At 48.1% G+C, this 24,372-nt stretch overlaps 2 protein-coding genes across 3 annotated transcripts in view; one reads left to right on the forward strand and one right to left on the reverse strand.

Moving 5' to 3' along the window:
• The window catches only part of SRGAP2 (SLIT-ROBO Rho GTPase activating protein 2), a 94,244-nt gene extending 80,119 nt beyond the window's left edge, over positions 1-14,125 (reverse strand). For both annotated transcript variants that reach the window (XM_066335908.1, XM_066335906.1), the window contains exon 1: positions 13,910-14,125. In XM_066335908.1, coding sequence (XP_066192005.1) covers positions 13,910-13,976 — 67 coding nt within the window. In that variant the 5' untranslated portion in view covers positions 13,977-14,125. The remainder of the gene's footprint in view (positions 1-13,909) is intronic.
• Positions 14,126-16,135: 2,010 nt separating this feature from the next.
• Positions 16,136-20,968, forward strand: FAM72A (family with sequence similarity 72 member A). Its single transcript, XM_066335949.1, has 4 exons — positions 16,136-16,398; positions 17,223-17,300; positions 18,494-18,618; positions 19,434-20,968. Exons 1-4 carry the CDS (start codon positions 16,247-16,249, stop codon positions 19,526-19,528), a joined length of 450 nt encoding a protein of 149 aa, XP_066192046.1. The 5' UTR covers positions 16,136-16,246; the 3' UTR covers positions 19,529-20,968.
• The last annotated feature ends 3,404 nt before the right edge of the window (positions 20,969-24,372 follow it).

Consider the following 24,372-nt stretch of genomic DNA (forward strand, 5'->3'; position numbering starts at 1 on the left):
CACGGGGAACATTTGGTGACATTTCCACCGGGATGAATTTCAATCAGGACCTGTAGAAAAGATGAAGGTTGAGTCATCCACTTTGACTTCTCGTGCACCAAACTGGGTTTTGCTCCTTCCCCGTTTGCTGCGTGTGAACCGTGAGGTAAAGGGAAAATATAATCAAGGAACCTCTCGGCAAGAAAAGGAGGAAAAAAAAGAGCCTCAAAAATGAACTCGCTGATGAATTCTCTTCTGCTTGCTGTGCTCACTGGACTTCTGACTTCATCTACAACAACCCTGCCAACAGGAGAAAACTGAAAATAACCTCTACCCCAATCAAAATGACAGCAATTAAGCCATTAACAAGCGGCTTGGAGAGCTCAAGCCATGAGCCTGGAGTGCTCAATGGCATTTTAAGCTTTTCTAGGGAAGAACCACTGCTTGCTGCTACAACCCTCTGAAGGCTTGAATGGATGGTTACAGAACTGCTGCTCAAAAAACAGCTGCATCTGGCTGAGCAAGAGAACTAAAATTAACCCCAAAATAAAACCCCCACACCAGCAAGTTAATAGTAGGTGTAGGAAAAAAAAAAAAAACAAATATTAAGACACCCAGTCTGCAGTATTAGTTTATTTAGAGCAACCGCATTATTAAGCAATTTGCCATCGGTAATAGGAGCCATCCCCAGTGTCACCAGTGCATCCCAGGGATGAGCAGCCTGACCTCCCAGTGAGCCCTGGCACGATGGAAATGAAACCACCACGGACCCAGGCACTGGCTGAAGGCTCCAGCCCAGCCTCATCGCTGCACAGCGGATTTCTCTCTGCTCCTGACACGGTTTTCCCCTTCCTCCAGCACATCCGATTGCTGAGCAGAGTTTTCCCTGTGTTCTGCTGGAAGCCAGGCACGAACACCTTCACCTGGGGGAACAGCCTGTGGGAGCATGGAGACAGGAGCACAGCAGCCTCCCCGTGCTGGGCAAAAGCAGCTCAGGAAGCACCAAGGAATTCCCAGCACCAAAACCAATGAGAAGGTCTCTGCAGCAACAAGGAATCATCTTCTGTTTCCTCTGGCACAGCCCCTCTTCCCCACAAACACCCCAAAAATCCAGCCCCCAGGAAGGAGGGAGCCCACGCCAAGGAAACGGGGTTTGTTCTAGGCAAGGAAAGGACAAGGAATCAGCCCACAAATAGTTTGCTGCGCTTGCTCTACCCCCAAAAAATACATTTAATGTCCAGAAAGTTCCTCCTGTTTAGATTAAAACCCTTCCCAAGGCTCAGGCTCAGCGGGAATAGCCAAGGTTGGCTCCAGCACTCCTCACAGATGTTGGGAAGTGGCAACACAACCCCAGTGCAGGAGGTGGCAAAATGAGCATCCTTCACATTCTCACCTGGCCTCTCCTCACGGCAGCTGCAAAGACTTCAAGGTTTTAAAAAACACAAATTCCACATCCAGGACTGGCAAACCGGCCTCTCTGCCAGCACTGAGGTTCACACAAACCTCCCACTCCTAAAAATAAACCTCAAAGAAAACAGCCATTCAAAACTCAATCCCAACGGAGCGAAAAGAACTTTGGGAGAATCACCAAAAAAAAAAAATAAATTGGTGGTTAAAAATAGCGAACCTGATTGTTTGTGTTGGGAGATTTCAGGGGAGTGTTTATGTCCTTCTTAATCCCCAAAACAGCGGGAATCAGAGAGAGGAACCAAGTGAAGGCAGAAAGGAACGAAGGAAGGGATAACTGCAGACACATTTCAGCTTCCTGACAATCTGATTCCAGACTCTACAAAGCTCTGACTCATTCCTGGAGTTGTTTTTTGGTTTTTGGCGGTTGAGTTTTGTTTGAGGGACGAGCTGCATTCCCCATTCTCCCTGTTTCCAGCTGATCCATGGAGCACCTCCGGCTGGACAGACACCTCATTCTACATCACCCTGGGATTTGTCCTCCTGTCCCCTCCAAAAAACCCAAGAGAAACAAAAAAACACCACCAAAAACCCAACCACAAAAAAATAATCACAAAGTAAAAGCACTGTGCAGTTATCTCTCCTCTGTCCAAGTAATTTTCTTGAAAAGAAGAGGCACATCCTGTCCAGCCACGCAGGCTGCACTGCCAGACAAAAAAAAAAAAGACGGAAAAAAGTTCAGCGTTCTCTCAACGTGTTTCAAGATGTGTAACTGAATCCCATAAATCTCACCAGAGACCTTGATTTAGGTCATTTCGAGTAATTCACTACCATTTAATCTCCTCACCTACTTTCGGGCTGCTCGGAACACAAAGGCTGAGCAAGATGTGCTGAAAGCCCCGATTCAGGGACCTGCAGAACACAGACTCCCAAAAAACAGATCTGGATCAAGGGCAGGAGGATCCCTGGCCTCAGCCAAGGCAAAAAAATAAAAAACCCAGCTCCCACAAAGCTCTGACACAGTCACACCAGAACAAAGGCTGGTTTCAACTCGATGCTCTTTCAATGATCACAAATAATCTCTTCAAAATGAAAACAGATTTAATTTTAAAGGAGAAAAAAAAAAAAAAGGCAAATTTTTATTCATGCCTGTTGTAATACATGTGCAGCTCTGCCCAGGAATAATTTGATTATTTAGCTTTAGGTAGATGAACCTAAAAATAACATTTTTAAATAACGAGAAATAACATTTATAATGTTGAAAATCTGCCACAGGAAGTTTCAGAAGCAGAATTCTCCAAAAGACAACCCTGGCTTTTCTGGGTTTTTCAGGCATTAAAGATGCAAGAGTTCTCAATTCTAATTATCATATATGATGTAAAAACTCCCTCATTTACACCAAGAGGCAAGGGAGACCAAAATCCAAGCCGAGATGTTCAGTGAAAACCGGGAAGTAATAAAATATAAACTTCAAGAAATCTGTGATAGAGCTGAAGAGCTCTTTAGTGTGTTGAAAAGAACATTGTGTTTGGGCTCCTTCAAACGAGCCCAGATAAATAAATACTTCATACACTGACTGATAAAAAGCGAAAGTGCTTTCCTACCATCTGATAAAACCCACTCTCTGTAAGAGAAACGAGGATCCGTGCTCTAAAAAAAGTCAGTGGTCAACAGGTTTTGGTGTCAGTGCCATAAGCAGGAGCAGTGAGACTTCAGGGGATCTTCACTTCGTTAACAAAATCAGCTTTTGGAGAGGCACAAGGCAAGGAGCAGTGAAAGGAAAGGAGGTGGGGAGGAAAAGGAACCTGTTCTCCTCGTGCTCCTCAGAGCTGGATTTGTTCTTCCCATCGCTGTCAAAGACTCAAAGCCATTCTGCAAACGCAGCAAAACCTCCCCACAGGACAGCCCAGGCCGGGCTGGCTGGATGCTGATGGCTTCCATTAAACAAAAATAAATATAAATATATATATAATAAAATAAATATATAATTATAAATATATATAAATAAATTATATATAATTATAAATATATATAAAATAAAAACTCTCCCCATGCCCTGCACACACCTTTCCACGCAGGAGCTCAAAGCAACACCTCTCCCCTCCCTTGCAAAGGAGAGGCATCGATCTTTTGGGACTGATAAAAGGTGTTTAAACAGACAACACATCAATAACTTCTTCCAGGGAGGACCACAGGCAGCTTCCCCCAGATGCAGGAGCCTTCAATTAAAGGTACCAGCAAATTAGCAGCACTTTCATCCCAACCAGAGCAGCTGCCGGAGCTGCTCTGGGTTTGGGACAGGGTGGGGTGCAGTGGGAACTATTTGCATGAAGCTTAATCCTAAAACCACTGCAAACGATGTGAGGGAGCTGGAAAAGGCAACAGAGAAAATTATAGCTGCTCCTCCAGCTGCCAGCCAGCGTTTATTGTGGAATTCACAAGCTGCAGATGCTGCTGCTCTGGAGGAACCTCCAGCAGCACAAGAACAACATTATTTCTCGTCCCTCCATATGGGATTATTGGATATTGGGGAATTTCCCCAAACCTCCCTGTGGGTTGGTCCTATTCCTCCCCAAAATGCTGCTGATGGAGCCTTGGGTCTGGGTCCAGCTCTGAGCCTCTCACCTCAGGAAGGACAAGAAAAATCAAAGAGTCAGGAGCAGCCAAGCAGCAAATGGATAAATCACAGCAAGAACGCCCAAACTGTTCCAGGGTGTTGACCAGAAAATAGAGTTCCAGAAGAAAATAAAACAAAGAGCCTCAACCAAACCCAAACCAAAACATTCCCTTGGCTGCCAAAAGCTGTCACTGCTTTCAAGACATAAAAGAAAGCTCTACCTGTAGGGATTTTCCACAGGGGCCAGTGCCAGAATTTTTTTCCTGAGTTCAATCTGAAACCAAACTACCACCTGAATTTCCACGGATGGGTTTGGTGGGGAGAGTTTTTAGCCCAGATTTTCAGGGAGAAAAGGTGAAAAGTGGAAATTAATGGATGCAAGGAGCCCTTCCCCAGCTGTATCCTATAAAGTTCACTGTGATGGGGGAAATAATTTGACATAAAGCCTAAATTAAGATTAATTCCTCAAGGAGGAAGACAATGGTTATAAATGTGTTTGGCATTAGGCAAGCGGCCTAAATAAGGGGACTTCTCTTACACTTTTGTGTAAATTAATTTATCCTTGCAGTCAGAAATTCATCATATCACAGAAGGTAACACCAGCACATGGATTGATAAAAGTTCAGACCAACCCCAGAGCAAACACAGGCAATCTGGATGGCATAAGGAGGGAGAAAAGGCAATTTAACAACCAGCCACCAGCCTTCACACACACAGGAAATAAAACCAACACTCCAGGGGTCCAAAAATCAGCTCCAAGGGGTGCTCAGAGCAAGTCTGGAGTTTATCAAACAGCCCTGGTCAGCACAGCAGAAATCTTTGCCAACACAAAGTTCCCTGCTAAGGAACCTCACACGTTTAGTACAGACAAAATTTTTGCCTTGCAAATAACCAGAAACCAATAATGTCACAGCTCAGAGTCAGACTATTTAAATCTCTCCCAGCCTGTCAGTGGGTGCTGTCCATCCCTCTTTTTTCCATTTTTTATTTTTTACATTTCTACAGCACAACCCACAAGCACCAAAAAAGAAAAGGCAAAAAAAAAGGCTTTAAAAAAAAAAAAAAAAAAGGCAACAGAACAAGGAGTATCCAGAGTTTTTAGACATTCAGCTCCAGGGGGAAAACACGAGAGCACAGTTTCATTCATAGCAAGCTGAGTTTCCATCCAAACATCATCAGTGTATCCTGTGACCTTTGTAGTGCTGCATTTCTCCCTCCCTTTTTCCAGCTGCACGCTTTAAAGTCCTTCAGTGGCAAAGCCTTTTTTTTTGTCCCTATTTCAGCATCTCTCTGCAGCTCTGGGTTCCTCCCCTGGGGCTGGGACACACACGGGGCACAAGGAACAACCCACGAATATTGGAGCTGGTTATTTCTGAAAAGGAAAACTGGGATGAAGCCTCTTCCTCCTCCACCAGATGGAGAGGAGACAGAAAAGTTAGGAAGGGTAACACTCATTAAAGAGACCAAAGCAAAGGCAGGCTCCTTTCCAAAACCACTTCACAGGGATCTTCGTTTATTAAATTTCTGTGTGACATTATCAAACATTGAAGGGGAAAAAACCTCCATGGACCTGCACCTCCACACTCTGCTTCATCTCTCATTCATTCATTCATTCCCTGCACAGATTAACCAAAATTGAGGCTTTTTCCCCCCATCACAGCAGCAATGGCTGTTTCCCATTGATGTGATTTCTGTCCAGGTTTTGATGCATTTCAGGCTCACCAGAACACACCTGTGATAATTTGCTTTATGGGGTGCCAGGTCTGAATTCACATTTGCCAAGAAACCCAAATAACACACGGATAAATAAATGGACAGATAAATAGGCAAAAAAATATGTTATTTCAGTAAATAGGTAGCTAAATAAAACCCTGACAGTGGATTTGCCCAATGCTCCAGCCAGGAAAGCAACCCTGCCAGAGGGAAGGGATTGTCAGCATCTTGGCACATCCAGACAATTCCCTGATTCTGCTTTACAGGCACATGATCCAGCTCTGCCTTCCCAGGAAGGTGGAGGAGCATCAGCTTCACAGCAAGCCTCATTTCCATCGGGGATGGTTATTCACAGTGCCAGCCATGGCCCCGGGAGGAGCTCGCTGCTCACAGCTGTCATTTCCCTGGAAAACCCTGGAGACAGCCTCCTCCAGCCCTTCCCAGAGGAACTGGGGTGGAAGAAAGGAGAATTGGCACACGCCAGGGAGCCCCCAGCAGCCCCAGCCCTGCCCACATTGAGGAATTACACCTGGTGAGGAGTGGAAGCTTCTTGGATACACAATCCTATCCCCCCAAAAAAATCTAACACAAACAGTGCTAAATGAAATGCGTAAATAACTCCTGGTTTTGTTTCTCCTAGGAGCAGCAGAACCATGTAAAATGGGTGTTGAGCAGGAGAACGACAAGAGCGCTGCTCTAGCGTGAAGTTGGGTAAAGAAAATGCGGAATTTCCCAATTTTCCCACCTCAATTCACAAACTTTGAGCGTGCCCTGCAGAGGGACTGCACTGCTGGCCCAAGACACGCTCAGGGATTCATTCCCAGGCAACAACTGGCGTTATTTTAAGTAGGTTCAACTCCCCATCTATAAATTGCATCCTTCCATGGTCTCCTCCCTGCAGGAAAACCATCGGCCAATGACAGTAGTTAAAAAAGAAAAAACCAAACCAAAAATCCTTCCCTACTTGCAAGAAGCTCTTCCTGGAAAGTCCAGTGATTTAAGCAAAAAAAAAAAAAAAAAAAAGGAAAAAAAAAACCCAACAAAAACCAACCCAAACCCAATGTCAGATGTAGAAGGACCAACCAGCTCGTCCTGCTGCAGCAGCTCAGGGCTGGAGGTTGAAATCCACGCTGGGTTTGGAGTTAAATCTGGTTATTTAGCTCCTTCTCAAGAGTCAAAAAGCCAGGAGCTGCTCATGTGCCACAGGAAAAGGCAAAAAATTCAGCCCATTTCACACAAATCCAGGTGAGGCATAAATGGAAACCCTTAAAGACCTGAGAATTTCTGCACCATATTTAGCAACACCTTCAGAGAAGCTGTTGATTAACTCCAAACTCAAAGCAAAACAACCAGGTCAGAAGATCTGGAGTTTAACTACAGCAAATAGTTGCTCTGCTGGCAAAAAAAAATTTACATTGTTTTAAATGGTTCCAATCCATTTACAGCATCTCCTTGGAAAAACACCAGTTGAGCTGCCTCATTTTACATCCCTGGGGGTTCTGACTTCAAACACACAGAGAATTCAAATGACCATTATCCAGGGATTTCACAGAAATTCTGGTTTGTCCCCTGGAGCATCGCAGTTTGGGAAGAAAAGGGGAGAGAGAAAGTAGAAATGGAGATTTGTCTCTACTGATGGAATTTCTGCCAGGTCACAACCCTTTCTCCCATTTTTTTCCACATTTTTATCCCACAAGAAATCCCCAAAATTGCATTTGTTTCCACTGCCTACAAAGCACTGAGAGCATTCCAAGAGCGGGACACCCGTGATGCTGCAGGAATTCTCTGAGAGGAACCATGAAATCTGTGAAAGTCATACCAAAAACTGAACTAAATCAAGTTGTGAGTAATGAATATCAACTGTGCATGGCACAGCGAAAGCCACTCGAGGGAACATGTGTTTGAACATACTTTCCATCTCAACAAAGGTTCAGATTTTTCACTCTTGGTAACGACAGCTGAAAAAAAGTTGACCAGGCAAAGAGATTCTTCCAAGTAAATCCCTAAAATGGCCAAAAAAAGAAAAAAAAAAAAACAACTTAGTAAGGGTTTTAAAAAAAGAATAAAAGAGGAGTCCAGCCTTTTAACTGACAGGAAAAGGCGAAGATACTAATTTGTAACCTCATCACCAAAAGGAAATCATTTAGAGCTAAGGAAAAATGTCCTGTCCCTGACTTAGGAGTCAGGGAAAAGTGGCTATTACCAGTAAACTTTTTATAGAACCCTACTGGAGTTACACTGGCAACTCCTCCTGCTTTTGGAGGGAAGTGCAGCACTTAAGAGGATGGAGTGGTTTGGTCAGCTTTGGTCTCCAGCCTTCCAACACCTGATGAAACTGCAAAAAAAAGGGGGATTTTTAGAGCTGGAGAGGAAAGAAGGCAGACTCTGCATTCCTTCACCTCTTTCCATCCTCATTAATAATCCATTAGCAGGAGTTGGACACAAAAACACAAACTGTTGCTGGAACATCAAGGCAGTCCCTTTCCCCCTTTTTTTTGGCACCAAGGCATCTTGGCTGGCCCAAGCCAGCCCCAAAAACTCAAGGGATTAGCACTATCAGGAACTGCAGAAAACCAGATGATTCCAGAGCCTAGAGTTGGGAGCAAGTCATTGTTGCAAACAAATGGAATCACTTACAGGCACGGAGCCGTGATTAACTGCAAAAACCCCTTAAAAGGTAGTTTCACATTTGAAATGGGAACGTTGATCCAACGCACGCGGAGTCAAAATAGCAAAATTCGGGATTATTTCGCTCCACCACACCGAGGTGAGCGGCTGGAAAGTCTCTTTACGGGGTGTATTAAAAACTCTGGGAATCCCCACCCAGGTGGTGCAAGGATCAAGCCACAGCGTGCGGTGACCAACCTGGAGACCTGAACACAGAAATCAACATTTACACGCCACATCGACACTGAAAAAGCCCAAAAAAAAGCCCAAAGGGCACAGGTCCAGCAGTGAAATAAATGCCAGTGATTTCAGCTCATTGAGTTAAAAACCTGAAGCCTGTTCTGTAAAAAAAAAACCAACCAAACAACTTTGCAACCATTGAGAGAAATGCAAATTTGCAAATTTTTGGTTGAAATCGTTGCCAAAAGCATCCCACTTCCCTTCCAGCCCTCAAATTACAGCTGCTGAGCCCGTCACAGCTACTTCTGCAATCTTTCACACCCAGAAGGGCTGGACCAGTCAGGAGGGTTCACTGGGATTAAAAACTGCTGAGCATCCCTCAGGAAGATGGACCATACAAACGAGATTTCCACACGGCATTAAAGGCAAAAAAAAAAAAAAAAAATCACAATCAGATCAAACACTCTCTCAGATGTTCAACACTGAGAGGAGGAAGGGACTCATCCGAAATTTATCAGCCATTTTGGGCAGGTTTAAGGGAAAGTTTTGGACATTTCAGTGGCCTGAGTGTGATGGCAGCTGGGAGGTTGCCTGGAGTTGTTCTTATCAGGAATCTTCCCTGAGCAAAGACAAACTCAGCTCAGCAACCACGCAGCCACCTCTGGACTCTGCTTGTTCCTGCTATAAATTACCTCATCCATTTGTCATATTTTTAGCACTTTTTGGGCTGGGCTACAAGATCTGCAGGAGATGCATTTTAACCTTTGCTAGCGACTACTCAAGGACAGAAGTGGTTTATGAGCCCACGCTGTGTAAAAAAATGTCAGTATTAAATTTCCGCAGCTCAAACCATGGAGCTATTTACTGAAGCTTTACACAAACTAATTAAATATAAGGCTCTCGTGGGACACGAGGAGAAAGAAAAGGAGAATTAAGAGATAAATCACTGGCTTTTCTTTCCTCAGCAAGTGTACACTCCAATTTAATACATTAAACCAAAAAAAACACCCCACCCTGACAGCGTTTGCTCGGGCACGGGGAGGCAACATCCCCAACCTCACATGGAACACACTGCACAGCATAAATTAATTATCTCTGCCTCACCACAACTTGCACAAAGGAATTGGGAGAGACAATCCAGACAAGGGGATGAGCTGGAGGATATCAAAGGCTCCACACGGAGCCCCGGGAACGTCACCCTGCAGCTTCCCAGGCTCCGTGAGCACATGGCACGGGGAGGAATCAAAGCAGCTCTTCCCTCCCCTGCCGACCCTGGGTCGTCCTGGCAGGAGGATTCCAATGGACTGACACGGATTCCTGCTGGAGTTCCCTCAAAAAGAGGCACCCCGAGGACCCTCTATCCGAGAGCAGGGAGGACAAACCAACCAACCAAGATGGAAACAATGACATGGAACCAAGCGGAGAAAGGCTGGAGTGTTGGGGCAAATCAACGAGTCTGTCACCCCAAGTTTGCCTGCTTTTCACTGTTTGTATTTTGTTCTCATGCAGCTTCAAGAAAACGACGTGTGTTTTTAGAATTTATCTATTTGGTTTATATATTTCTCTTCTGGGAGGAGAAAGGTGATTGATGGTGATGTCCACCAATGAGGTGGGAGAGGTGACAACCTGTGCGGCCAATCTTTGTCAAAGGGTATATATTGGAGTCAGAGAAATAAAGTTCAGAGCTTTCCTGCTGACCTTTTTCCTTCTTTGGTGTCCCTAACAGTGACACGAGTCTGGGCACCTCTGTGGGTTAATTCCCTTCTGCAGGAGAGTGGGTTTGGAGCTGAACCTCCAGGTGTGTGACACCGTGGGCTCACTGGGCACTCCAGCACATCCTCTGGTGGTCACCTCGAGGCTCACACCAAGAAGAACTCCAGGCTGTGTCCAGCCTGGTTCCATTCACAGATGGTCACCAGTGAGGAGCCCCTTGTTCCCCTGACCACTGCATGGCAGCTTGGCTTAAAAACACCTTCAACTGCAGAAATTAACTCCATTCAAATGTTTATCTCCACACACACACACACAAAGCACAGGAAGAGGCAACTCCAACCCAAAAGAGGCAGAGAAATGGCTGTTGGGAGACAACAAACACCTAAAGCTGATGGTTATGGGACAACAGAAAGTGTCACTCATCCACATCCCTGGAAGTGTCCAAGGCCAGCTTGGAGCAGCCTGGGATGGTGGGAGGTGTCCCTGCCCATGAGATGAGCTTAAAGGTCCCTCCCAACCCAAACCATTCCAAGATCTTTTGCCCTACTGCCCCTTTTTCAATAAAAAACACCGAGCTCATTCAGCAACAAAAAATCAAAAATTTTGCATCGTGATGATCTATTAATCAAGCGGTCCTTTAAATGGTTTCTGATTAACCACTTAAGGCTATTAAATTTTTAAACAAAGCTCCATCATTCCATTAGCAATCATTTAAAGTGCTTAAGGAGGTGTTTGTGGATTAAGGGTTTTAAACTAACCTCTAAACACGGCTCCCAGCATGGAGAGAAGCACAAAAAACACCCCAAGTTTGTAAATGCCAGCAAAAAATATCCGAGTTTCCTCCTGAGAGGAGCAGATGCCACCTCACAATTCGTGTGGCACGCCAACACGTGATTCATCTCACCCCCACAGCAGCCACTGCTCCGCTTCCCAACTCGGGGGGAAAGATTTCAGAGAGAGCTGACACCATTTCCTCGCTGTTCCTACAGCTGGGAGCAGAATTGGAGCAGAATTGGGAGCAGAATTGGGAGCAGAATTGGGAGCAGAATTGGGAGCAGAATTGGGAGCAGAATTGGGAGCAGAATTGGGAGCAGAATTGGGAGCAGAATTGGGAGCAGAATTGGGAGCAGAATTGGGAGCAGAATTGGGAGCAGAATTGGGAGCAGAATTGGGAGCAGAATTGGGAGCAGAATTGGGAGCAGAATTGGGAGCAGAATTGGGAGCAGAATTGGGAGCAGAATTGGGAGCAGAATTGGGAGCAGAATTGGGAGCAGAATTGGGAGCAGAATTGGGAGCAGAATTGGGAGCAGAACACCGAAATCTTTCCTGTAAGAACCTTGGTGTGTGTTTGGTGACGAGGCAGCACCACCACACTTTGGATTTCCATGGATTCAGCACTGTCTCATCTTGCCACTGTGATGGAGAGACCTGCACACCCCTGGGACTGGAGCTGAGAGATTCCCGTAAGGAACCACAGCCCAGAACTGAGGGATCTGTGGGATGTAAAGCAAGGTTTGTGGGGTTTGAAAAGGAGCAAAGTCTCCCCCCAAAGTCGGTTCCTCGAGGCAGGGAGACCACGATCCCCATTGCCAAAGGGAGCTGGGTGGGAAAGAGACGCTCCCCTCTGAAATAAATGAGGGGATGTGGAAGAGGGTCCCTGCAGGACCGTGCATTCCTGAGCTGTCTGCTCCCTGCCAAGGACGGGCAGGAGATGGATCAGCAGCTCCTTCCCCATCCCTGCGCTGGGAGAGGGACCAGCATCCCGAGCATCCCCATGGCTGCCCTCACCACTAATCCAGGAAGGAAAACCCCTTCTCCCAGCTCCTCCTGATCCCTTCACACACTTCCGGCCTCCTTAACCTCCTGCATCTCACAGAGAAATGCTTCACAAGGCCAAAAAAAAAAAAAAAAAATTAGAAAAATCATGTGCCACTACTGCAGTCCACTTCTGGGAGCACATTCCCAGATTAATTGACAGCCCCGGGGATGAGCTGAGCTCTGGCAGCAACAGGGAAAGCTCCTTCCCATTTTCCTGGTGCCTTGCCTGAAAAGGAAGGGAAGGATTTCTAATTCATGCGAGAGCTGAGAGGTGAGAGGATGCGCTTTGCTAATTCTAAAGCCTCCTTTCCCTGTTATTCCCAAATATTGTGACTGCCAGCTCGCATCCATCACGCACATCTTGATGGGGTAAATAATGAAAGAACCTCCAAGCCTCTAATTTTACACTGACTGCGATTCCCAGTTCCAAAGGCAGCTCGAAAACAGGAATAGAAACTAAACCAGTAAAAGAGAAACACGCCCTTCTCCATTTCTAACTTCAGGAACCTCAATATTTTTTTTAAAAAAAATCAGAATAAACTCTTAACACAGCTTCACATTTGCTCAAATAAGCATTTTTCACCAGAAGTACCCAAACTGCTTCTGGGTGCAGGGCCCTGGGGTCAGGGTAAGAGGTGTCTTGTAGGGACAACACGTTGTAATGATTTGCAGCCAACAAGCAGACCCTCCCCTCCCCAGCAGGAAAAATAACCCAGCACCTAATTGCAAAACAATACCTTAATTGTCAGTTTTAATCTAGGTTTCCTACTCAGATTTAAATCTGGCTATTTTTTTTTTTTCAAATTGCATTGATTTTTAACTCAATCAGCCCTGCCCGAAGGCCATCTTTCCTGCATGCTCTGAGCATACCAAGCAAGTTTTAACCAATTAGATAAATCACTCAATCTCTCAACTTCCTAGCAGCGACATATTAAGCCATGCACAAACCTGAATTATTCTTTTATATACATTTAATCGTGAAAACTTCACAAAAATAAGCAGCTTAAAGGGGGGCATTTCACCAATCTTTAATTTTATTATTTTTTTTAAAAAACCTATGGCACATGACGGCCTGAAACGCAGCCAGCTGAATTCTCCCTGCAAAGCCCACTGTTTAAATCCGTTTATTATTCCCTGTGCTGATGGGAATAACGCTGCTGCAGGAGTTTTTATTCATTTCTGAGTGTGTGTGCATCTCTCTGTGTATGTGTGTACACCCACACCCACACTGCAGCCTCGAGGTGTTACACTCCAGGAAAAAGCAGGGAATACATCTGATGGACTCACCCCCAGCAAAATCCTGAATAATGGAAGTTTCTAGCACAAGCAGCAGCTTCCCAGGGACCCTGGAGCACAGTCCCCCATCAGCAGCAGTGGAAATATGCTCCTCTGACACTGCACAGATTGTTCAAAGATTCCCATGACAGGCAGAGGATTAAAAAGCAATTCCCTGCCTCTCATATTTCACATGCAAAGCCGTCGCCTCTCGGAAAGGGAAAGATGGATCTCTCCCCGAACTCGAAAAAAAAAAAAAAAAAAGGTGGGTATTCCATGAAAAAAAAAAATTTAAAAAATTAAAAATTCCTGGCTTGTGGTACCTCAAAAACAGCACCACCAAAGCAGGAGCTGCCCCGCGGGGACGGACACAGCTCTGACAAAACCCGACCCAGCTTTGTAACGCCGAAAAAAAAGCCCTGCAAATTCCAGGCAATCTGCAAATGATTTCCCTCTTCCCCACCCAAACATCCACACTGCAAACTCCTACAATGGCCAGGCAGGCTCGCATTAAAGGATGGAAATAAAACCGTCCCTTACCTTTAACTTGAGTGTCGTATTCAGCTATGATCTCCTTATCCTTTTTGAATTTGGCTGGCGACGTCATGTTTTCTTTCCCAAAAAGCTGAATAACCTCGAAAGAGATCCACCAGAACGCGAGCTATAAAGGCAATTTTTTCGCTCCTCTCAGCACGATGCCTTGGCTTTTCTCCTGGTCCTTCCCTTCCCACCCCCCTCCCGCAAAAAAAAAAAAAAAAAAAAGGGAAAAAAAATATTAAAAAATCAGTCCATGGAGAGAGGGTGTGAGAGGGAGCACAGCAGCAGGAAAATGCAGATGTTGAGCTCAGCGGAGGGAAGAGGCAGCAGTTTTGTCTCCCTGCACCAAATCCTTGAGCAGCAGCATCAGCCTGCCGAGATCCTGCAGCCCCCGAAGGCTCTTCCTGATCCTCAATGGCACAGCCAGCGAGTGGAAGTCCTTCCGCACATGTTTTGTGTGCCTTTGGTTCGCCCTTTCTGCCTTTTTTTTAAAATTTTTTTCCTCCTCCTTCTTCTTCTGCTCTTCTCTTTATTTATTTCTTCCAATGGGCTCGCAGATGATGCAAATCAAATCCCAAACGAGAGCAGCCGCGGAGGGAGAAGCAGCTCCGGTTTGCTCGCCTGCGAACACAAATAATAATAATAATAATAACAATAACAAGAAATAGACGTGTATATTTAGAAATGGAGCGCTGGCAGCCCCAATCCGCGATGGGAAGCGAAGCTGCCCTGCCACCCTGACACTGCAAATCGTCCTTTGAGCAGCAGCAGCAGCAGCAGCAGCAGCAGCAGCAGCGGGAGGCTCCGAGCGCAGCCCGGCCAGGTGACCGGGAACACGCCTACACCGGGCACCGGGGACGGCCCGGGGACAGCGGCTCCCCCGGGACACCGTGGGCTGCAGCTCCTGGGCAACCGGGGCATCACTTGGGGTACAAACCCCGGGGAATGATTTGGGGTGCGGCTCCCGGGGGATGGTTTGGGGAGCAGAGGCTCCTTTGGGATGCAGCTGCCGGAGGAGCAGGGGTTAATCTGGGGTGCAGCTCCCGGAGCAGAATTTGGGGTCGATTTGGGGATGCAAGCCCCGGGGGAGAATTTGGGGTGCAGGTCCCCGGGAAGAATTTGGGGGTTGGTTTAGGGTGCAAGTCTGGGCGGAGAATTTGGGGAGCGGCTCCCGGGGGGAGAACGGGGCTCCTTGGGGGACCGGGGCTCCTTCGGGGAGCGGCTCCCGGACCCTCTGGGGGCTCCCCGGCCCCACCGGGGGCTCCCCGGGCCGTGGCCCGCAGCATCCCCCGCTGACCGCGGCCCGGCCCCGGGCACACACCGGGCGCGTCCCCGCCGGGCGGCTCCGCCCGCAGCTTCTCCCTTTTCGCCTTTATTTCTTTTTTTTTTTTTTTTTCCCTCTGGAAGGGGGGGTGATTTAGGATTTCTTCCAGCGCCCGCTGCGCTCTGCAGGGCGGGACACAACTTTTCCCCCGTTTTTTCTTCTCAATTTGTATTTCTTACCCGGATTTTTTTGGGGGGGAAGGAGTGGGGGGGAAGGAGGGAGAGCGCGCGGCCGCAGCCCCCCGAGGAAGATGGGCGTATGGAAGGAAGAAATAAATAAACACGGCACCCGCCGGATCCGCATCCCGCCCCGGGAAGAACAATGCGGGCGGCGTGGAGAGGAAGCGTGGGGGGGTCCCGGGGGGGGGCCGGGGCTGAGGGGACGCGGCTCGGGGAGCCCGGGAGGCGGCGGGGCCGGCGGCGGAGGGCTGCCCGCGGCCCGCCGAGGGGTGGCACGGGAGCTGCGGGGGTCGGGCGGCCGGGCGGGGCGATTACCTGGGCACTGCGGAGCCGCCTCCCGCAGCCGGGCGTCCTCCGGCCGCTGGCGCCCGCCGCCCGGTCCCCCACACCGGCCCGCCGCCGCCCCGCCCCGCCCAGCGCTCCGGCCAATGGGCGCGGAGCGATCGGCGTGAGCGACGGGCACGAGAACCAATCAGACGGCGCCGTGCCCCGAATGATCCCGCCCCCTCTTCCCGCCGCTTGGCGCCCGTGGCACCACCCCGCCGGAGGAGGGCGGCGCGGGGGCGGGACGAGAGTCTGAGTGACAGCAGGCTTGACCAATAGAATCGAGGCACGGCGCTCCTTCTCACCAATAGGCAGGCGGCAGGGGTGGTGCCACTGGAGTTTTCAATTGAGTGGGCGTGGCCTGCGGCGGCCAATGAGAGGGCGCGGTCGGGAATTCAAACTGACAGGTGGGAGCGTGGCCGTTGGCACCGGACCGGGACGGGACCGGGACCGCGATCGGGATCGGGATCGCGACAGGATCGGGACAGGAGCGGGGCCGGGCTCCCACCCGCCATGTCCTCCAGCGGCTGCACCTTCGAGGACCGCTGCGTGAGCGTGCTGTGCTGCCGCTTCTGCCGCCAGGTGCTGAGCTCCCGGGGGATGAAGGCCGTGCTGCTGGCCGACACCGACACCGACCTCTACTCCACCGACGTCCCGCCCTCGGGGTAAGCGCCGGGAAGGGGGAAAAGGGTCCCAGCGGGGGACGGGGTCCTGTCAGCCCCGGGGTATCCCTCCAAATCCCGGTGTCACCGGGAGAACGGCCCCGCAGACACACGGTTATATGCTATCCATCCACGGCAGGATAGCAGAAAGGATGTCCCGTGCAGGGCAAATCCAAACTCCAATTTAATCCATCCCGAGGGATGACACAGGCTCAGCAGCCGCGGGAAGCTCCTCCCGCTCCATTCCGAGGCGAAGATTAGAATTTAAAATAAAGACCCGCAAACAGAACAAACCTGATCTGTCACTGCTGCCAGGACTCTCCCCAGCTCGGCTCGGCGCTGCTTTCCCATAGCCAGATTTGAATAGCAAGGAAATCAGGTTGTGAAATGACATGGTAATCAGAAAGTACGGGTTGGAGAGGAGATAAGGAATCAAAGGTTTGGGTTTAAACATCCCAGCCTCGGAGGTATTGTTCTGTCTCTGAGCTGGGGTTTGGCAGCAGCTCGGGTCCCTAATCAGGGCTCTGAGTGACAGTGCCACACTGAGCCCAGAGCCTCTGAGGACCAAGGCAAGCTCTGCTTTTTTGGGGCTGTTTGAAGAGGATTTTTGATACTCCTGCAAAAGCCACGTAGGTCTCTCATTAAAGTTTCCATCTGAGTAGGGCTGCGAGTCAAAAGGAGAAGGGAACCGTGTGGCCTGGGGAGGTTTAACCCACCCGGGGCCAATGGCAGCATCGCTTTGTGGTGACATCAAAGTCCATGACTGCCGGTGTCACCGGGGCTGTGACCGCCACAACCCTCGACTCGTGTCCATTTCCTTCCCCCAGAACTGTCGACTTCATCGGAAGCTGCTACTTCACCGAGATCTGCAAGTGCAAGCTGAAGAACATCGCCTGCCTCAAGTGGTGAGCGCACAGAGGGGTGGCACTGACGTGTCCCCCCATGTCCCCTCCTCGCTGCCACCTCCCGCAGCTCAGGGATGAAGGAACAGATTGTCTTCCTCCCCCCCTCAGTGCAAAATTTCACGCTGCTGGGCGGGGGAGAAAACTCAGCCCACCTCTCTCAAGGCTGCCAGGGTGATTTCTGTGCCAGTCCCCCGGTGGAGAGGTGACAGAAGCATTGTCAAGAGGCTCCTGGAAGCTTCTGTGCCACCTGCCCGGTGAAATGTCTGCCTCAACACCGAGATCTCTCTGTGAACGAGGCCCCAGCCAGGAGCAGTTACTCATCTGCTAATTAATGGAACATCCTCTTGGCAGATCGGGTTGTTGGGAGCAGATGGAACACGCCGTCGCTGAAGTTCTCCCAGTTCTTTTATCCTCCTTATTAATGCCTGATATTTAAGGGGGAAAACAACAGCTCCCAAACAGCTCGCAGTTTTCTGAGAGGGTTCTTTCAGCCCCTTTTGGTTGAGATTTTTTATACCTTTCTCAGATTTGAACAGCGGGGTGGGTTGTGACAGGGACACGATGTTTTGGGGTTTTAGAGGGAAGAAGAGAAATAGGAATATCAGAGTACATGAGAATGGATAAATGGTCTAGGAGAGTTGATAAAGGTCAATAATCTGGCCCAGATTATTGTGTGGCTCTTCCATCTCCATCCCTGAAGAGTCCAAGGCCAGGTTGGAGCACCCTGTGACAGTGGGAAATGTCCCTGCCCATGGCAGGGGGGAAAACTGGATGAGATTTAAGGTCCTTTCCAACCCAAACCATTCCATAATGTGAGTTTCCTCGCCCCTCCCTGCTGGTGCCCTCCTGTGCTGGTGTACAGGTGGATTTGGGGTGTGAGGAACTCCTCTGCTGGTTGGAACCTTCCAAAGGAAAAAAAACAAACACAGAAACCCACCAGCGTTTGTTGGTATGTAAACGAATCTGAGTTACACAATTTGGGTTACTAAACCCTTCCCTGCCTGCCAAAGATCTAAAACTCAGATATTCTGTAACTCCCAACAGATGTTCCCTAAATATTTAAGATACTTGTTTGACCCTGTTCCCTGCACTCCACCGAAACACCAGCGTTACATAACGCTCTGGGGCTGGCTCATTGGAGCTGGAAAAGACCCACCTTTTCCCCAGGCTCACTCTCTCCTTTGCCTTCCCAGCGGGAATGTTGTTGGCTACCATGTCATTTGTCCCTGCAAGCCCTGCCTCTTGTCCTGCAACAACGGCCACCTCTGGATGTTCCACAGCCAGGCCGTGCTTGGCATCAACAGGCTCGACCCTTCTGGTGAGGAGACACCAAATTCCTTCCCTTTTCCCTTAAAAAATCCCAATTCTCCCCATCCTAACCAAAGCACTGGGATTGAGGCTGACACGGGGAGGGATTGCTGCTCTTTTAGGAAACCAGAGAGAGGGCAGAGGCAGCTGGGAGGGAAAGTTTCAGTGTGGATTTCTCTTCACCTTCCCCTCCGCGGACAGAAGTCAGGGTTTTCTGCACCAGTATAATAAACACGGGTTTATTTATAGAGGCTGGGGATGGTTTTACTGCTCTGTCAAGCAGCTGTCAAGGGGCATCTCTATGGGGTGGTTTTTTTTTTTTGGGTGAGTCACTTTGTTGAGTTGTCACTTTGACCCTCCCCTGAGTCCTCCTGAGCTGGAATTGCAGCTCCTGCATCCTGGTGGGAGAGATGCCAAGTGTCTGGCAGGGTTGGAGCCTCAGGAATGCAAAGCTCCCTGCTAAAACCACCCTGCCCAAAGCCTGCAGTGTCACCTGCGCCTCACATGGATGCTGTGCACAAACAAATCGTTGGCAACACCTGCCCAAAGTGGTTATGTAAATATTTCTGTGGGCAGGGGATTTATCCTCTGACTTGGGCTGGAAAAAAAAATTAAATTAAACAACAACAACACTCCCAAGATCACTTTGAAGGAAGATAGAAAATAGATTTCTTCATCATGGACGTGACTTCCTGGGTTTTGCAGGGATTATTTTCTCTGAAAATAGACAGTTGTGCAACTTCAAAATAAGGTCACAATCCAAAAATACCTTTTTTTTTTTTTTTTTTTTTTTCTCCCCTCTCTCTTTTGTCTCCTTCCCACCAGGTGTGAACGTATTGCTCTGGGGCAACCTGCCAGATTTGGAGGAAAGCACAGAAGAAGACACGTCCTGCACCTCTGAGGAGGAATACATCAGATAAAAGTCACCTGCAGGATCTCCCCTCCACTCCTGGCCTGGCTGTTCGCTTTGGATTTATTTCATTTCACCTGATGGCCCACCACAGCTTAAACAACAGGGAAAAAAAACAAGAAATCTGGGGAAAAAAAAATTCCAAAAAAAAGGAATTCTTCTTGCTCTTTCCCTGTCACCTTCCCTGGACTGAATCTGCCTCCCCTGAGCAGATACACCTTGGAGATACAACCACAAAACACATTTACTGAGCTCTATTCTGCTTTCTATTCTTAACCCTCTGCAGCTGATAATCCTTCTTTTCTTCTTCCCCAAAGCACTTTTCACAGAGAAAAACCTCTCAGCTGGTTTCAGTTCAAAAAAAAAAAAAAATCAGGAATAATCAGCCAGGTCAGAGGAGCTCTGGAAGAGCCTCAAAGTTCTGCTGCTCTGGCTCAGTGATCTGTTCTTTGCAGCTTCTCTCTGCACCCCAGGGTGCTCCTAAATGTGCCCTGGGAAGCCTCTTAGAGCCTTTCCACCTTTATTTTTCAATACTTTCAGGATTCTGTTTCCACAGAGATCAAGTTCATGGTTTTTTTCACCCCCAATATAACCTAATTTCTGCAGTTTCTTAGTAGAAATTCAGGGCTGCACTGGAGTTTTTCCTCAGGGCAGCAATAAAACCCATCCTCTTTCATATACATATATATAAATTTTTTCCCCCCTCTCCAGAACAAAACTCACTCATGAAATTGGGTGTGTTTAGAGAAAGAAAAATAAGAAAAAAATCCCATCCCGAGGTGCACAGACAATCTGGTTCCTGTAGGTGATGAATTCAAAGCTCATTTTCTGAGTCGTTAACAAACCATGATGTCTCATTTCTGCACTGAGAGCTGTCCCCTTCAGCTACTCACCTGAAGGCCAGGAATAAAAAACTCCAGGTAAAATCATATCAGAGAACAGAGCACACTTTTAAATTGGGATTGATGCTGAATAAATCACTCTGGAGCCTCTTGTGATACTCCAAAGGGGCTCAATGAAGACAGAACTGAATTGTCTCCATGTTTTTACTGCTCATATAATTATTTCTTAATTAATGGTACTACCTCTTCTGCACCGTTTAAATGTATATTGGTGTATATTTGTGTGTGTCTTGTTTTGAATTCCTGTGTTGTGTCTGCCCAGGAAATAAAAGCTTTGGACTCTGGAGTCTTCAGGGCTGTCATAAATATGGATGTGCAATGATCTCAGATAATCAAAACAATGAAATAGCATCTTGGATTAAAAGAGTAGGATAATTAGGGTTTTAGTGTTAGGAATTTGTTTTAGGCAACCCAAAAAAATAAAATCACTTGAGGCTGACCAACCTGACAGTCTCAGTTAACCCTTTTACAACCCAATATCCCAATTTTTACCAGGTTCCTGTGATCCCTGCAGCACCAAGCTGCCAAGGTGACACCTCAAAAAAAAACCCGAACAATTCTTTTCCCAGCAGAATTCATGAGCTAAAAATAAATCTGATTGTTTTTGCATAAGCACCACCATGGTTCAGACATAATTGTGCCTGTTGCCAGCCCCAGCACTTGTCGTTTATAACCTTCACAGCTCTGAGTCAGCAGGGGCAGAGCTCCTCTCCCACGGGGGAAATTCCTCCCCACCGAGTCCAGAATTCTCTCCTCACTCCCCATCTGTCCACACAGAACTGGAAGTTCTACCACGAGTTGTGTAATTAAAGCAGCTCGCCTCATCAGCTGGAAATTAGGAGCGGGTTTTAAAGGAGTTCAGCCCTTCCCTAGTACAATAAAGGAGTTGTTGGAGGTGTTACACGCCAAGTGTGCAAACATCTCCTATTGCTCCAGCTGTCATCAATGTCACCAAGGTAATCCATCACGTCCGGGGCTGCTCCTTTCCGTCTGAAATTAAAATAAAAAACTGACTGAGCAGTTGGTGTTAAAGCCACAGCAGCTCATTCACAGAGCACCAAAGTCCGGGGCTCAAAAGTTTTGATTTTTCCAAGGATCATCACGGTTATGGACAGATTTAATCCCAAACTGGCACAAAAAAACCAGATCAATATTTCTAGAAACACTCCTAGGTCCTTCACCCTACCCAAAGCTGTGTTTGGAATAAACTCAGCTCAGGTCTCTGCTCTGTTTTCTCTCTGGTTTTTGGACACATAAAAGGCGTTGGAGCTCTGGAATGTTCTGTGGATCACCTGCAGGAGGTGGCTGCAAAGCCTCTGGTGTAAACCCACCCCAGGACAGGCAATGGAGATATCCAGGATGGAGAAACCAGCAGGAGAAACCAGCAGGATAAACCAGCAGGATGGATAAATTCAGCAGCAGGGCTGTGCTCAGGCTGCTCCAGGAGGAGCTGGGCAGAGGTTGATCCTTTTTGGGAAGGAATTCCCAGGGAAATTGGACGTGCTCTTTGCCGAGCTGAATCACAAGGCTGCAAAACCAGAACTGCATCCTAAAGCCTTTCCTTCTGCTCATCAAGGCACAGAGCAATTAAAGTGTCTCTAATCAGCCGTGGGTTCATTTAGGAGGGGCTGAACACCAGGCAAAAGGTCCCAAATTTGAGACTCCAGGTCAGGGCCAGGCTGTGGAGCGTCCTGGCAGATCCCTCTGTGCCCAGGGGCTCGTCCCTGTGCCACCCCAGAGCTCAGCCCAGCACATTTTAGCTTCTAGTGCCAGCCAGACTTGTGGGCTCAGGGTCACAGCCTGCTCTGGGTGCAGACACTCAGAGCTGCAGCTCCAAAAGGGGCTGATGGTGGCCAACCTCAATGTGATTTTTGATTTTTGTGTGGTCACTGTGTTATTGACAGCCAAATATTTTCTCCCTGCAGTGCACTGGAGGCATAAGTGAAAGTCAAAGCAAGACAAATTGATATCCCTTCTATATTAAATAAGATTTACCGGGAGAAAAAAAGCCCATTTAAATCTTCTTCCTTATTCCAGCACAGCCTAAAACCTCATGAGAACCTCACGTTTGTGTCCCCCCGTCCATGCCAGAGGGATTTACAGAGACAAACAGGAATTCTGCTGCCCCTGAGCTGCGGCCAAGTGCAGCTGCCAAGCAGCAGAGCGGCTGGGCAGGGCTGAGGGATCAGCCTGGGATGGAGCTCAGGGTGTGACCTCCATCAGCACAAACTGATCCGCCCAAAAACACCCCAAAAAACACCTGAAACACCCCCAATACACCAAAACATCCCAAAACTCACCTGAAACACCCCAAAACCCTAAAAATTGCCCCCAAACCCACCTGAAATACCGAAAACCACCCCGAAATCCACCTGAAACACCCCAAATACACCTGAAACACCCCAAAACCCACCTGAAACACCCCAAAACCTCTAAAAATCGCCCAAAATCACCCCCAAACCCACCTGAAATAGCAAAAACTACCCCAAAACCTCCTGAAATACCCAAAACACACACTCCCAAGTCCAACCTCAAAGCAGCCCAAATACACCAAAACATCCCAAAGCCCATCTGAAACACTCCAAAACCTCTAAAAATCACCCAAAATCACCCCCAAATCCACCTGAAATACCGAAAAACACCCCCAAATCCACCTGAAATGCCCTCAAAAAATACCCCCCAAACACCTCCAAATCCAACCTCAAAACACCCCAAATACTCCAAAACATCCCCAAACCCACCTGAAACACACCAAAACCCCAAAAATAGCCCAAAATCCCCCCAAAACCCACCTGCAATACCAAAACCCACCCCCAAACCCACCTGAAATACCCAAAGAATCCCCCCAAAGCACCTTAAAATCCACGTCATAACACCCCAAATACCCCAACACATCCCCCAAACCACCCGAAACACCCCGAAGAAAAGCTGGTCCTGGCTGTGCCGGGCACAGAGAGCTCCTGACACAACTTTCACAAGAGTTAAATTTGAAAGGGATTCACCTGATTTTGCCTCATCATCTGTGTCCCTCTCAGAGCCAACACCACGCCCCAGCACCAGGCAGCAGAAGGCTTTTAGGAACAATCCACGAGGGTTTTAGGAGCAAACCACGAGGGCACAGAACTCCCAGCCCTTTTCTCTGCACCTTTTGGGGGATTTCACCAGCGCTGCTTCTTCACCACCCCATTTATTTCATTTTAAACAGCAGGGATTTAATTCTGTGGCTCAGGCAGGCTTCGACAGGAGCGAGTCTGCTCTGGTTCCTGCAGAATGCACCCAGAGAAGCTCCCTCAGCCAGGATGGCGAGGGAAGAGCCAGGAGCTGCTGTGCCACAAGCTGCTTGGGATGTGAGCAGTGCCAGCCCTCCTTGGCCACGGTAAAAATAAAACCCCAAATCAGCCCTCAGCATGCCCCTTCCAACCCCAAATATTCCATCAAAGCCCATAGATTCCATCCAAATGGAATTGTTCAGTGCTCTGCTAAACTCAAGCCCTTTCAATTATTAAATTTTTTAATCTCTTCAGGGTTTTGAGCCATTCAGTGATCCCCTTGTAGGTGGGCACGGAGCAGGGGATGGGTTTGGACCCCCCACAACAACACTGAAGCTGCAATAATTTTTCCTCCCCAAAGCCACCGGGATCAGGGAATGGATTTGGTTAAAAGTGCAGATGGAAAGGCACAGTCACAGCCGAGGGGAGGTTGGGAAAGCTCCTGCACATTCAGTCTCCTATCCACTCATCTTTGATGAGAGCCCAAAATGTTGGGAAAAAAAAAAAAATAAAATAGAATGAAGCAATCTGCTCTTGTGCAAAGCCCACCACGAGACTTTCCACAGTGTTGCTCCATCCTTTCTTGACCCCGGGCTGGATGTGAGTTTTACTCTGCAAAATGGATTTTTACCCTGCTTCGAATTTTACCCAGAGTCCAAATTGCTTTCTTTGTAGCTGAGAAT

This window comes from Sylvia atricapilla, chromosome 25 (assembly GCF_009819655.1).
Source record: "Sylvia atricapilla isolate bSylAtr1 chromosome 25, bSylAtr1.pri, whole genome shotgun sequence".
In the NCBI taxonomy this organism is placed as follows: Eukaryota; Metazoa; Chordata; class Aves; order Passeriformes; family Sylviidae; genus Sylvia; species Sylvia atricapilla.